We start from the raw sequence: 14,992 nt of genomic DNA, 5'->3' as shown, positions 1-14,992 counted from the left end.
GACTTGAGTGCAGCTTTTTTAAAGAGGTGTTCTTTTCTCCATAATGATTATATACTGGTATAATTTTGCAGGAGGATTAGTCTGTCATTATGCAAGAAGGTAATTTTAAAGCTGTTGGTTTCCAACTGCCTGAATATAAAGATGACTTGCATCTCTTTTCTGGCAGTTTCTAACAACTGTGACATACTGCTGTGAATTGCAGTCCTGTTAATGCAGGGTGATAAGTTGTTATGTGTGGTACATTTTTCTTGCAAGTATATCTAAAAGGGCAGCCATATATGACTTTGAGAAGCATTTGTAAATTGCTGTTAATGAAATTACTTATTTAAGGAATAAGGGATTTATTTCTGCTAATTAGTTAGTGTTTGGTCTTTTCATTATTTATTGCCTAACTAATATAGATATTTATATAATTTAGATGAAAACAGCTACTGTTATAGGATGACACATATATAGGATTACATATCTAGAATGACACTTTTATTTGTTTTCTACAGCTAGTAGAGACACAGATGTGCTCTTTGAAGTTTTGTTTGATGAAGAATTCCTTGGAGGCCTAACTATAAGGTTAGTGCAGGGGGTTTCATTGTCATTTCATGTTATTAGTATAGATGGCTTGAAATCATTGCCTTTGGTTTGGCTGAGTATTTTTAATGCCTCTTTTTAAAACTTTGTTTCTCAACAGTGTTGGTCAGTTTTTATTTCTTTTGTGTTTCTTTTTTCTCTTTGAGCAGGGATAATTTTTATGAAGCATATTATATTTTGGAAATGCTTTTTAGGCTTTTTCTGTGTACTTGGAAGCTTCTAGTTTGTAGAAATCAAACATAAACCAGCAGAATAAAGCACTAGATCTAAATGTCTTTCTAAAATATGTAGAAAGCAGGTTGTTATCACTATGTCTTTAACATACAGATTAAAAATAGTCAGTAATCATCTGTTCTGCTGAAGGAAGGACTCTGAACTATCAATAATTGATACTTAGGCACTAAATTCTAACCACCATTAGAAACCTAAACTATTCTTCAGGAGGTGGAGGCATGGTTAATGCTTTTGTTTTAAAAGGTGTGATAACTCTTCTGTATTTAAGTAAGCGTGTAAACTTCTAAGTGCACTAACCCAGCAGGCTTCATTTTGTTGTTGTTTTTAGATAACATAAGCTTTTTTATGACAGAACTTAGAGGAGAATCTTACCCGTTCCCTGTGTTCAGCAAGCATAACACAATCCTCTCTTTGCAAGAGTATGTCCTGTAACACAGATAATCTTCAGTATTCAGAATCATAAAGGAAGATGCTGCTTAACTTCAGTTTATAATTTTGCTACTGACTTCAGTTTTCATCTCAGCAAATTAAAATAATATTATTTCCTGGTTCATAATTTTTTACAGAAATACTTACTACAGAACTGTGCTGTAACAATTCACTCATCTTTAAAATTTCTTTGAGCTTAGCACTGAAAGGTATAATAAAAACTCAGAGTAGTAGCAATGACTGTTGTTTTCTGGGTTTGACAGCCAGAGGCCAAAGGGGAGCACAATGGGATTCATATCCTGTGTTATGATACTAGATTTCAATATTGGATACAGTTTTCAGCCTCTGCTGTTCAAACTTGAGTCATTATCTTTTGGCATAGAGGCAACAGTGTTGTTAAATCAAGTATATTGAAATGTCAACAATTAAACTACATGAAACAGTTACATAATTTGCTTTTCCTAAGGTGCTCACCTGCCAGAGGTTATCGTCTGCCATCAAATGCCTTAATTAACCTGTCTCATGGTAGTCGGTCAGAAATGGGAAATCAAAAACTGACGGCCATAGTTAAACCTCAGCCAGCTGTGAATAACTACAGTTCATATGCGTCTGATCTGTCATCTGTATGCTCGCAAAAAGCGCATCTGGGAGGCCTCAACCATTCTCCTCGCTCCCTTTTTGTTCCTACTCAAGTAAGACTCCTTTCATTTGTACAAAAATGTTTTTCCCTAGAAGCTGAATTATGACCATGATTGTTATCTCCATTGGTACAAACAAAATTTATTTTTTATATCAGTATATTAGAAGTAGGATAATCCTTATCTTGGAGAAATGAGGTAATCCAATAATGAAAGCAACCAAAAGTTCCTTGTTGTTTTGCTTTGAGTAGCTCCATTTGGTTTCCAAGAGACAAATACTTAGTTCGGAGCAGTGACAATACATTTGATGTCAACAAATTGTTTGGGCAGAGATGCAATTATTTCCTTAAAGCTCTGTTTCAAGTAATGCTTCCTCTAGGCCAAGTTTGTCCATGATCAGAAAGAGAAGACATGATTTCCTTGTCAGTTTTGCTTCTTAGTTATGATTTACTTTGTTTGAAAAATCAGTAAAGGAGGAAATATTACAGGTGAATTGAGGTTTTCATTACTTTAATTAAACTTTATTTTTTAATAAGTTACTTCTTTAAAGAAAATTAGCTTAATGGGTAACTTCATGTTTGAGAAGAATGATCTCATGTTTTTGAAGTCTGTACAAGAAAAACTACTTTCCAAAAGAAATTTAATGCAGTGAAATGCTTCTGATTTTTTTTTTTTTTGCTTTCTGTCAATGATTTAGCAACTGAATGGAAGACAGCATTACAATCTCAGGGCTGAAAATCAGGGCAACTCTAATTCACCCCAGAAAGGATCATTTCTGAGTGGCAATCAGAAAACTAAAGTGAGTGTTCTGACTCATGTAGTATTAGACTGAAATGTTTTTTGCTCCTATTTAGAGCGGGTGTCCTTTTCTTAAGATTAACAGATAACTTTGTTTTAGTACATCAGATGTTTTAGTCCAGATACAGACTGGAGCAGAACTTGTCCCAGTTTTTGAATGAGTACAATAACCTGTGTTATGCTGGTTTGAATTCTAGATTTTCAAAAGTGGTTTTTACATAGCTGGGCTTCAGTTCTGTCGTAACATACTTGTAATGTTACAAAGCGATTGAGTCTGATAAGGCCTTACAAAATAAGGTATTAATAATTAAATTTAAGAATACTACCAGTATGCAAGCATACTTTTGAAACCACTTTGAATTACTGTTTGATTTTAATTGTACTTGATGATCTTTCCTATGTTCATAACTCCAGTTAAAAAAAAAGTGAAAACTGATCTCAAAACAAACTAAACTCATTTCAATTTAATAGTGAATCTTAGGAAAAATTGTTCTGTAAATATAACCCACCACAATAGCCTATTTCATAAATTAAATACCTGCAAGTTCTACTAGTGTCAGTGTGGAAATTTCTGTTGTCTGAACACCATTAAACTTGGACTTTACAATTTTCAGAATGTCTGTTTATATGATGAGCTGTTCAAAAGTTGAGTTTATAGCTGCTGAGTTTGGTGGTGTTTCTTATTTTGTCAGGCACAAAGTAAGCAAGGGGATGAATTCTGCAGCATATGGCAGTCACTGCAGAGTTCTGGGAAGTCTCGCCACATTCAGCAAACCACGCGTGAAAAGGTTTGTATATAAACTTTAAACACATCCCTGGGTTAAAAATATGAAGTTACTTAATTTTATTCATCAGTTCATTACATCAGAAAACTTTCTAGTTAACGTTACAAATAAATCTTCTAGCTTAAAGTAGTTACACAGGGCATGCATAGCTCTGAAAAGAGGTAAAACATATGGGACTACTATGTAAATAATACACAGTTTTCTGGTTAAGGTTTGATATTTGAAATCCTAGGGTGCAGTTCTACCTCAGGAAATCAAGCTGGGAACTGGCAATCAGTTCTATAAGCCAGGATTCAATGACAGCAGCTTTAAAGGTCAGCAAAGAAAACAGGAGCCATATAAAAAATGTAAGTATTACAATTAGAAACTTTGTTTAAGAGAACTATGTGCTTCATCTGATCTTCATTGAAATACTGAGTTTTTTGTAGCTCTTGACAGAAAATAGTTTATTATAGTTATAGAAACACTACATAGCACTTCTTATTGTTAAATAATGTCCTTGGTGTGCATATTAGGTTATTCCACACTTAACCCTGAACCTTTTAATCAAGCTGTTCTGCATTATGTTGACTTTCTATTCATCTGCTATAAAAACAAACCAAAAAACCCTCACAACTTGGCTTTGATAATTTACTTGTGATCGTATTTGTAAAATATAAAAATTAGATATATTATTGCATATACTTCATTTTATATTTTACTACAAGAAAAGCATATACCAAATAACCTATAAAGTATGAATTAAATATTTGATACAACCATTCAAATTAAATCAACTCTGTGTACTTGTGTGGATTTTTTTTTTTTTTTTTTTTTTTTTAGTCTTTATTATTATTATGGTTTTTAGGAGCATTTCAAAAGAATGCATTCTTTTGTAGTTAAAGAAGATTCCAAAGCTACAAGAGGTGAAAGTCAGCCACATAATAAAATATCAAACAAACAGGTAATTTTTTCTGTACTGAGTAAATGTATTCTTTTCTTTTAATTTTACTCTGATCCGATTTATCATTTTACAGATTTCTCTTTAACTAGCACTTTAGTTAATTCTTTTACTAAGTAAATTTTGTTTTGGAGATTTTTTTTTTCTCTAGAGATTTTATAAACAGAAAATGAGTGTGTTAAGATGCATAATGATGATACCAAATGATTTTCCTGCCCCTCTCAGACTCTAAAAGCTATACTGTAATGGGAAACCACAAATGCTAGGTTTTCAGTAGGCTGACGTCCTCTAAGAATATTAGCTTATGGCAGCTATTTGCAGATGCGTTTCTAATATGGTTGTGTTATAATGAGTAACGGAGTATTAGTATTCAATAATAAATGCTGCAGTTTATTTCAGAATTTTGCAGGTGTGAATAAGTACAATGTCAAACTTTTGAAGAGGAATGAAAGTCCCAACATGCCTGTAATTCAGAAGGCTTCAGTTGATGGTCCCTGTGCAGCTGGAAAGGTAGGATCTAGACAGTTGATTTTCTTGTGCTCTTTGAATAACTTCAGTTTCCAGTCCCTTTTATACTAATTATTCCTGGTCACTTGTGTGCAAATTCACGTTTAAAACATATAGAAGACAAACCTGTATATCCTTGATTATTCTGTAAATCAGTTCTTTATTGGTCAATACTTGCATCTTTTTAGTATGCAAAACTTGATGTAGTCTCTGGATATCTGTTCACACTCTGAGCAGACATGACTCTGATCTGCCCAAGCTAAGAGAAAAAAAATCCTGAATGAGCATAAAATTAATCTCAATCTAATATATCCTTCCTCTTGCATCTGCTTGTAATATTCTAAGTTGATGTACCTTTTTTTAATTTGTTTTAAGAAGGATCATGAACTTGAAAGCCTTCTAGCTTCTTTGAAAATTTCCAAAGAAAATGAAGTGCAGACTTATTCCAAGGAAGCAAGAGCTACAAATGAAGAACATCTGTCACCACAGTCATTTGCTATGGTCTGTATACTGCAGGAATCATTCCATTGCAATTTAGCATCTGCTGTCTTAGCATCAGTGTTTCTATTTAAAGAAACTTGATGAAACCTTATACTGCCTTTTTAAACATATTGATGAGCTTTTAATTAGCTATTTTCAAAGAAAATTAACAAACACATTTGTTTATGCTTTGATAAAACGTAACTGATAGGCAAACATAAATTCAGATTTTGTTAGTGATTGTGATATTCAGAGTTAAGTGAGAAGGTAGTGTTATCTGAATGCCATCATGTCCCTGAATGGCTTATTTAATTTTTATTTTTTTTTAAAGAAAGGAACACAGATGCTCAAAGAGATTTTGAAGATAGATGGCTCTGACCTGGAAACAAGGAATGAAGTGAAATCCCAAGTTAATGATGTTCCTGCTCCCCCTAGTAGACAGGATTGCCGTGGAGCTGCCTTGCAATACAGACAAACAAAAAAATTGGGTATGTTTAGACATTAGCTCATAGTTCACAGCTTCACCTTGTAGTGACATTTTAGAACATAACTAATGGCATAGTACTGATTTTCAAAATACAGTAATAAAATATCCATCTTTTTCAGTTCTGCTTCTTTATTCAGATTTAAAAATCTCTCTATATAGCCTCCTGGTTTTTGTTAATCAGATATGAAAATACTAGAAAAAAAAACCACTTTTTTTTTCTTTTGCTATCCTTGCAGTGCAGGAAATGTTTGTGATACAACTTTTTTTTTTTTTGTCAGCTGCATATATGAACAAGCCTCATAGCACTGGAGGCCCTCAGAACACACCAGCACTGGAAACTGGAGGTCACCCTTTTGCTTGTCCACAGCCTGCACTGTCTACTGTTTCTGAACTTTCTCGTATTTGTTCTCTTGTTGGAATGTCGCAACCAGATTTCTCTTTCCTAAAAACACCCCAGGTAAAAAGCTTTTTCAGCAAAAGTTAAAATTCTCAAATGTATTTCAACTGCCCTATATTAAACACCTGGACTGAGCACTGAAATCCATCTAAAAATAAACCTTAGCTCCTTTTGTTGCCCTTTTTTTTTTTTTAAACAAACAAACAAATCCTCTCCTTCTTTCTCACAGTTTTTTTTTTTTTTTGTCAGCAATACAAATTCGCTCAAAAATCTTATCTCATTTTTCTAGACCATGACAGTTTGTCACATAAAATTATCAAATGGTTTGGTGGTTCATGGACCACAGTGTCATTCTGAAGCTGAAGCAAAGGAGAAAGCTGCGCTTTTCGCTTTACAGCGTTTGGTGAGGATACAAAGAGTCTTTTAAAATCTTTGTCTCTATTGCATTGCGTCTGTTTGTAATCCTCCATTTCCTTCTCCATAGAGTTCTATAGGAGTAAACTTCCCTTTGCCTCCACCTCCACCAGTGTTTCCAAATTATCAACCACTGGGAGTTCCTGTACCACCTGGATCTGTTCCTCCAGTATTTGCACAACCCCCTGGTAAGTATTGGACTTGTATGTGTTTCAAATATTGTAATGATATTCTGTAATTGTTAGAGTTCTTTATATGAAAATGTCCTCCAGAAAGCCCTATTTTTGGTCTTTGTGTATGTGTGTTTGTAGCTACATTTCTGAACTGCTTTGAAAACAGTGCATGAACCTCTTCTCATCAATATGCAAATTAATTCATTAGAACCACATCTTTCCCAATTATTTCTTTTCCTCAAGAATGTATTTGTCCATTCAGTCTTAGTTGGTTTTTTGTTGTTTTTTTTTTCCTTCAAAACAATAGTAATTAGTTCAAAGCTGCTAGTCTCAGTTCAGAATTAATAAGAAATCTCTTCTTTCATTTTCTACATGGATTTTTTTTCCTCCCACATAGTTAATGGTTACACATGCTTTAGTGTTTTTATTTGTTTATAACTACCTTTCACTAAAGTGCTGCATCACAATCCTGTCGTACACTGCCAAACATTAGCATGGTAAGTAACCTTCCAAAAACTGCTAAAAATCCTGGTGGTGTTTCTGGTTCCCATCTATTTTGTATTCTACTAAAGCTCACATTCAGAGCTAGTAATTAATGAGTCAGCACCGTTGTAGCATCCTAGTAACCCATACAGCAGCTGCTACATCTCTTTTCCCCAGGGTTTCTATATTGTTGACTTGTTTCAAAAGGATGGCCTAAACTTGCAGCCTTCTACTAATACAGTTCACTCAGCTAAGGATGTGGAGGTCCTAAGTTATGTGCACTCTGAAATGCAGATGCCGTGACTTTGTGCTCTTAACTGTGCTTTCATCTAGGTGTAGTTCTGTAAAAGCAGAACTGTTTGTTTGGGGTTTTTTTGATAGTAAATAAATACTTACTTGTTTTCAACTAAACATGAAGAATATGAGGTTTTATGGGAAAGAGAAACAACATGCAGGCAAATGTAATTGGGGTACTTTTTGGGGTCTTGCGGAGTTGGTATCCTCTTTTTGAGGGAAGAGAGCTAAAAGTTACTTATTTTCACAGCTAATATAATGCCTCCATCATCTCACATGTTTGGTCCAGTGTCCTGGGGAACTCCAGTGCCTAAACATTATTATCCTGGCTCCTATCCGGGAAATGTGTCTCTTGCAGGAACTATACCAGTTGGTTCCCACAACCAGTTTATACCTCTGCAGGTAAGATTGGCAGGTTTGTCTTAATATTCTATTTTTGTTTGGGTTTTTTTTTTTTAAAAAAGTGCCTACATGATGAATGCAACAACACCCTCACTGTGAAGCACTATTTAGTATTAGAAAATTGTTGTAAAAATTATATGCATGTTTTCTGAAAGTGCAATATTTGCAGTTTTTTGAGAATTCTTTCTGTTAAATAATATTTATTTAATTTAAAGGTAACTAAAAAAAGGGCTGCTAGCAAGAAAAACTTTGAGCTCAAGGAGTTTCAGAGTTCCCCTCAAGCTGCATCACTAAAGAATGAACAGCCAGTGTCTTCTGACCACAATCAGCAAGATAGTTCTTCAGCTCCTTTAAAATCTCCTCAAGCTGCTCAATCCACTGTTTCATTTCAAGACAATGTGGCTACTCCAAGCGTTCCTCATAACAAATCAGCACCAAACACTTCCAGCAAGCGAAAGCCGAGAAAGCTGGCTGTCAATTTTGGCGCACCAAAATCTTCAGAATAAATATGGTAGCCAGGTGTATTTTACCTTTAACTCTTCCCCCACTGTTATGTTCTATCTTTTAAAAAAATCAGAAAGCTCTATTAAAAAGACCAGCCACTTTAAGTGTTATGAAATACATTTTATTTGCTATGATTTTCAGGTTGTAATGAAAACTATAAAAATTATGTTAAAACTTAATTATTTTGACTTAAAATAGCAAAAGCCAGGAAATACTGAGTTAAGGTGATCATGCCATCCATTGTGCCTAGGTTTCTAAACAGTGGCTTACAGTCCATACTGGGTAAGCAGCAATAACAGTGGCAACCTTAATTCAGAATTGCCCTGCTTTTTGGGAGGGATATGGAGCGGTAATAAGTTGGGCATCTAACATTGCTTAGTATGACATTTTGCATTCTAGCTTATTTTTAAATAGTGTAATAAGACAGAAAGGAAAAATTATTTACATGCAGCTTTTATATTGGCTCTCCATGTCCTTCTGAGTTGCATCACTATGACTAAAGCCTAACTACAGTGGAACTGACAAATTTAACTATGAACTGCTAGGTTTTATATCAGAGGGCAACAACTTTCAAAATGTAGGTATTATTGTATCTCTAATATTAGAGGGGCAAAAAGTGGTTGCTGATGCAGAATCTATTGCAGGAAATTAATTAATAGGATGTATTGAGTAAAAAAATATATTTGCAAAGTAGAGACCACTTTGGTAAAGTACATTTATTTTTTTTAACGTAGCAGCATTATCAATTTCATTGTTCTCTGATGATTAAATAACATAGTTATCTATTACAGATCTGCATAGTCTCCTAAAATGCTAGTGATATCCTGATTTTTTTCCTAAATTATAAAAATGGCCAGAGTTTAAACATGTCCATTTGTGCAGTATGGCTGTCAGAGTTATGTTTACCTAGATTCCATTTCTCCCCCTAATAGTCTGTGCCCTGAAACCTTCTCTATGATAGGTAATTTTTCTGTTGCTAGTGACTTTCAATATTTATTTTTTAGTTTTGTGATAGAAGTTCTGTTAGCAAAATTAAATTATCAGAAACTGTTACTATTGGTTCCATAAGAATGTTTAGACAAAAAGTTGACTTGTATTTTTGGAGGGAGCTATGTTGTAAAAGTAGTAACTCCATCATTTTTAGTTCATATAGGAAAAAAAGAAGGCTCAAAGGTCCCTGGACTATTTTTAACCCACAAGTACTGATCTTAAGAAATCTTCAGTCTAAGAGAAAATTTGAGGCCTCAGTTGATGCTGTTTACTAATGTTGATTAAATTTAATTTTTCTTCTTTATTCTAATCTGTTCCAGAATAAAGTTTTTTGCTTTAAGGCCCAGGAAGCCTAGAAATAAAGCATACTTTAATGATTCATTTTATTGCCTCCAAAGAAGTTTCATGTTGGATCTGCAAGTCCGTAGACTTTTCTTTCAGTTCCTGTACCTTGTTCTTTGCCTCCGTTTCTTGGTGTAGTACCAAGTTTCACGTTATTACTACATTATAGGATTTTTTTTTATATTGATTTCTCTGAAACAGTTGTTGCCTCAGCAGTATTTGTACAATAGCAGCAAGCTCTATAAAGACGATCACAGAGGTAAAAACAAGATTAAGAAATTTTATTTTATTTTACTTAGTATCACAAACCTTGTAGAATAGTCTGTACACAGTCTTAAAATACATTGATTTTGTTATTCTCTTTATAGCCATCTAGTCTCAAGAGGGTTTGAAGCCATATTCCATGAAGAGAAAGTTGATCGTTTTGGTGATTTATTGTCATTAGCAACACGAGACTGAAATGATGCTGACACACCAGTATTTTAGAAGTGTTTATGTGAAATTTAGTTATGAGACACAGATGTTAGGCTCCCATATCCTACATGAATTATCTGATCACCAGAGGAAAAATCTAATTAGAAATTTGTGTGATGGAGATGAGACTATGTTAGATTCTTGCATCACAGAATTTTGACATACCTAGATAGCTAATTTATGCAGATTTTTTAGAAACAAAGTTATGAAGGACACTACACTCTTAACACAGTAATTTTTGTTATTAATTACTGACTTCAGACTAAGACTTCCTCTCCCTCTTCAAGCAGAATTGCTATATTTAGTGCATATAGCTGGCTAAACACTTTTCCATAGTTGCTGCATATTGTATTGGTCCCTGGTTTTTAGTTTCTGTATTCTATGATACTGACTGCCTGGTGCCCAGTTGATTACAGTTTTACATGTCCTGGTAGATGTGACATCTGCATTGACCTATGCCATGTCCCCTGTTATTTCAGTTTTATATTTTAACAAGGTGATTGTGTTTAATTCATACAGATATAAATTTAAGCATTTGATTTTCTCATAGATATAAAGTATTTTGTAAGCACTGGAGTTTTTCATTAGATCTTATACAGAGCAGTATTTTACTAAAAATCCAAAAGGGAAGACTTTTATGTGCGCGTTTTTGTAGTTTCTGATTTTTTTAAAAATAACTTTTCATTGTTTATCTGCCAAGTGAAATGTTTTAAATTTGCATATGAATGGATACAGAATGTATTTTTTGTGCTGTTTAGTGTTAAGTGTGCATTTGCAGATTTTTAGCATGTAGCTGCACAAAGGACTGTGCAAAGATATTTTAAAATATGAATATATGATACACTGAAGGAAAAACATTCATAAAAGTTAAATGCTATATAAAACTTCAATGCAATAGAGTAATTTTATAAATTGTGTCTGTGTCTGCTTGGATTAAATATTGAAACAAAAAACATTACTTATTTTCACTGTTTTATTTGCAAATACTATATGGGAACTTCTCTATGCTCTAAACCAAAATTTTAAGTTCTAAATTAAATCTCATGAAGTACAATTTCTGTGATTCTGGGAAGCAGCAACTGCCCACCTCTGAGCTGTTTCTTGATGGCTTTCATCTACTAAGTTAAAGATACGAAGTTTGTTAAAAAGGCTGTTGGTCACTTTGCAATTAAAAGCATTGAACTAGTTATTTATCTTCCAAAATTTCTTTGGCTTCTGCCACCTGTTAGATTAAAAATAAATTTTTAAAAAAGCTATAGAAAAGGCAGTAAGATTACTTTCCAGCAAGTTCAGTCGTAGTGGTTCTTAACAAGGTGCAAAACCAGCTGATGGCTGAAAAATAGGAGCCATGGGTACCTGGAGCAAAACATTGTGCTGAGATTTTTGCTAGAGTAGGGTAAGAGTAGTTACCTCATTAGTAATAAGGCTTCTGAATGAAGCATAATAACAGACTGCACTAAAACTAGTGCAGTGTGTTTGAATTTCTTTAAGAGACAACTGACAAGTTATTTTTCGTACTCAGATTTCCTCATCCCCAATAATAGTGGGGTTTTTTAATTCAAATTTGCCAAATTAATGTTTCTAGATGTTACCCTGATTTTAGAGAAGGTAAATAAACTTCACCTTTGTATTGTGTGTATATACACGACATGCTGAGTTTTGCTTTCTTTAAGATTATGTTCAAACTCTACTCCTTGTTCCCTTTTAAAGCATGATGAACAGTGTAGTCATCCCAGTCATTTCTTAGTATCTTTGGTTGTGAGTTCTGAACTTTGTTAGGATCTCTCTTTTGCCAGCTGCAGCACCAGCTTTTCATGTAGAGACGTTATTTTCCTTCTCATAGATTACTGTGTGAATTAGCTTGTTTAAAGCATAAAGAGCGCGGAGTACACTCTTAACATGACCAGTTGTTGTAACTCTGTGTAACAGTATTCTGTATATAACAACAGTCTGGCTGGTATATAAATTCAGGTCATATTACTCAACTATTACTTGGGATGAAGATCCCAAGATGAAATCTTGCATTTTTTAAGCTGTCTTCAAATTATTAGTCAGTGGACTTTTAAGTACTGCAGTTACCCTGCATGGCAATTTCTGCCTCGTTATTTTTCCCATCTCAATATATAGCACTAAAGAAAATTAAAACAAATTGAGTAAAGGGATAACTTGTTAAAGTATATCAATTTGTGTGTAATAGACCTTGCACTGACAGTCCCATTCAAAAATTAGGTGATTTTTGTTCAATCTAGTTTAGTTCATCTGAACTATATAGATGATCCCTGACAGTGAAGAATCTCAAACAAGGAATGGTTACTTACAGTAAGGAATTTCTAAAATTCTTTTTATTTGAGATGTGATCTCCCTATGTCTTCCATAATCAGCCTTCGTTACTGCTGAGAGACAGTTATGTTCTTCTCTTTCTGTCTCTGGAAAAGGGGACACAGTGACACCAAGGGCATAAGGGGAGTCTGAATACATACTCTTGGCCAAAAGAATCCAAATTCAGGTGCATGAAGGACCCATGAATATTGAGACTGTAACTGATACATATTTTGAAGAATCGAGTATCATGAGGTAAGTAGCTGTTTATTAACAAAAGAATCTGTGGTTCCAACAACAGTTCCTTATTGCTGCCAATTTTTGACAAGGTGTTTACTGTTATTTTTCTGTACTTACAAATTTCCTGTTTAATTTCTGCCTTGAAAGACAATACAAATCAAAGAGGACAGGAGTCACAGTGCCATCAAGTACAGACAGTAAACCTGATTCCTGTTATTTGAAAGGACAGAGGAAGCATTTTTCATTAAAACTTAATATTTTTTCATGGTAAACCTTGGTCAGTAAGTGTTACTGCATCAGCATTGCTTTATGAAACTTGTTAATCACTCCTAATCCTGTATTTTGTAGCAAGAAAAGACAAAGGCTAGCAATCAAAACCCAAAATGTAATTTCTCTGCCACTAACAATAGCAATAAAATTCAAAGTCAGCAACTTATAGCATGTTGAGAGTACGGGGCAAAGCAAGAACTGTGATTCCAGTTCAAGGAAGTGATCTGTTGCAGAGTAAGATATGCATGCTTTAGGTTTAGCATTGATCTGGGATAGAACGTGACATTTATTATTAAATCCTGATGTTTCTTCCAGTGCATATTTCTTTGAAACAGATGAAACACTGTCAGTCATAGAAACCTAACTCAGCAGGGTAAATGGAGAGTGGTGGAGGCTGCTGGAACCTCTGAATTTACTGAGCCTGTATTGAGATGGTTCATTGTTCTTCTAGATTTTTCTGTGTTTAAATTTTTTCCTTCTCCTTCCCCTTGCTTTCTTTTATTTTTTTTTTTTAAGTGGCTAGGTCTTACTGAAACAATAGTTAAGTGTTTTTTCATCCCGTTAGCCTCTAATATATCCATTCCCTTGTTCTTGAACTTCATTGATGGCCATTTTCCTTTCTCCATTTTTAGATATTTTTTTCCCCCTGTGAATTTCCAGACTTTGAAATCAATGTTCTTTTTTAAAGAGCTGTCCAGTTCCAAATTTTCTAGGTACAAATGACCATTCCTCACATGTATACATACATGTATATACACATTCTCAAATCTGTTCGTGGTTCTGTCATTTTTAGTCCACATTGTAATTCTTCAAGAGACAGACAGAGGATGATGGGACATTATCTCATATATACACATTGCACATTTCCAGATGTGGGTATTAGGATGGATTAAAAGCATGGGCAAATAATGAAACATTAACAGAATGAGTACACCAGTTTCCACTTCACTGGCTTTGGTAGAAAAATTCTTGGCTTAAAACTTGATTGTCTAAAAGTCCACCTCATTCTCTGGCAAAGGTTTCTTCTGTCGCAGAGCTGGCAGAAAGGAAGGACTGTCTGTGCCTCAGGCCCAATGCAAAACCTCACGCATGTGAGCACAGTTTAGATGTGCAATTCTCCTGTGAAAATGCTGGCTTAACCAATCTTTTATTACTTGTTCCTACTGGATTGTGCCAAATAGTTTCTATCACCACATTAAGAACTTATATAAAGGAATTAATCTGATTGAAACTCTCTCCCCATGTTATTTTTCAGCCCGGTAGTTTGCCGTGGAGCCACAAGAACAGCTGTGTTGGTACAACAGTTCACAGTGTGAGGGTGGGATGATTTAGCAAGAGTGGAACTGCTTAAGAAACAACCCATCACTGCCTACACTCAGATCACCCATAAAGCTAAAATGCTAGATTAACTGATGTCACTGTATGTGGTTCTCTCTGTTGACTTCAAGGAGAGTGGTAAATTCTGGTAGGAGTAGAGGAGGAACTGCTGAGAATGGTCATATGGTAAATTACTGTAGCAAAATTTGCCAAAAGGGCATCGCTTTCATTTTGGGCTGTCTGTTAAGTTTCCAGGCAAGGCTTAATGAATGATGCATGTGGGCTGTACCAACCATTGGAGCAACAGAAATTAGTGGGCTTTTTCTTATTTAAATAAAAATTAGATGATTGACTTTGGAAGTGGAATGTGAAAGACCATTTCATGCAGAAATGTAAAATGGGAATAGGATCAAGGATCACGAGGGAGGAAAAACCGGAACTGGAGGAGCAGTATACAATCAGGCTGGGCGATGAATGGCTTGAGACCAGC

General features: G+C 34.5%; 2 protein-coding genes across 2 annotated transcripts in view; both read left to right on the top strand.

Moving 5' to 3' along the window:
* The window catches only part of XRN1 (5'-3' exoribonuclease 1), a 28,184-nt gene extending 22,283 nt beyond the window's left edge, over positions 1-5,901 (top strand). The window contains exons 29-37 of the mRNA XM_029085667.1: positions 498-567; positions 1,715-1,940; positions 2,584-2,685; positions 3,377-3,472; positions 3,702-3,816; positions 4,348-4,412; positions 4,809-4,919; positions 5,292-5,417; positions 5,728-5,901. Of these exons, the coding sequence (XP_028941500.1) occupies positions 498-567; positions 1,715-1,940; positions 2,584-2,685; positions 3,377-3,472; positions 3,702-3,816; positions 4,348-4,412; positions 4,809-4,919; positions 5,292-5,417; positions 5,728-5,901 (1,085 nt within the window). The remainder of the gene's footprint in view (positions 1-497; positions 568-1,714; positions 1,941-2,583; positions 2,686-3,376; positions 3,473-3,701; positions 3,817-4,347; positions 4,413-4,808; positions 4,920-5,291; positions 5,418-5,727) is intronic.
* An 843-nt stretch (positions 5,902-6,744) lies between these two features.
* On the top strand, positions 6,745-9,081 carry LOC114818692 (5'-3' exoribonuclease 1-like). Its single transcript, XM_029085668.1, has 3 exons — positions 6,745-6,882; positions 7,895-8,046; positions 8,262-9,081. The coding sequence occupies exons 2-3, from the start codon at positions 7,903-7,905 to the stop codon at positions 8,550-8,552; spliced, it is 435 nt and encodes a 144-aa protein (XP_028941501.1). The 5' UTR covers positions 6,745-6,882; positions 7,895-7,902; the 3' UTR covers positions 8,553-9,081.
* The last annotated feature ends 5,911 nt before the right edge of the window (positions 9,082-14,992 follow it).

This window comes from Antrostomus carolinensis, unplaced genomic scaffold (genome assembly GCF_000700745.2).
Source record: "Antrostomus carolinensis isolate BGI_N321 unplaced genomic scaffold, ASM70074v2 scaffold20686, whole genome shotgun sequence".
Lineage (NCBI taxonomy): Eukaryota > Metazoa > Chordata > Aves > Caprimulgiformes > Caprimulgidae > Antrostomus > Antrostomus carolinensis.
The sequence above is the reverse complement of the archived record's forward strand: the minus strand, read 5'-3'. Positions and strand labels throughout refer to the sequence as shown.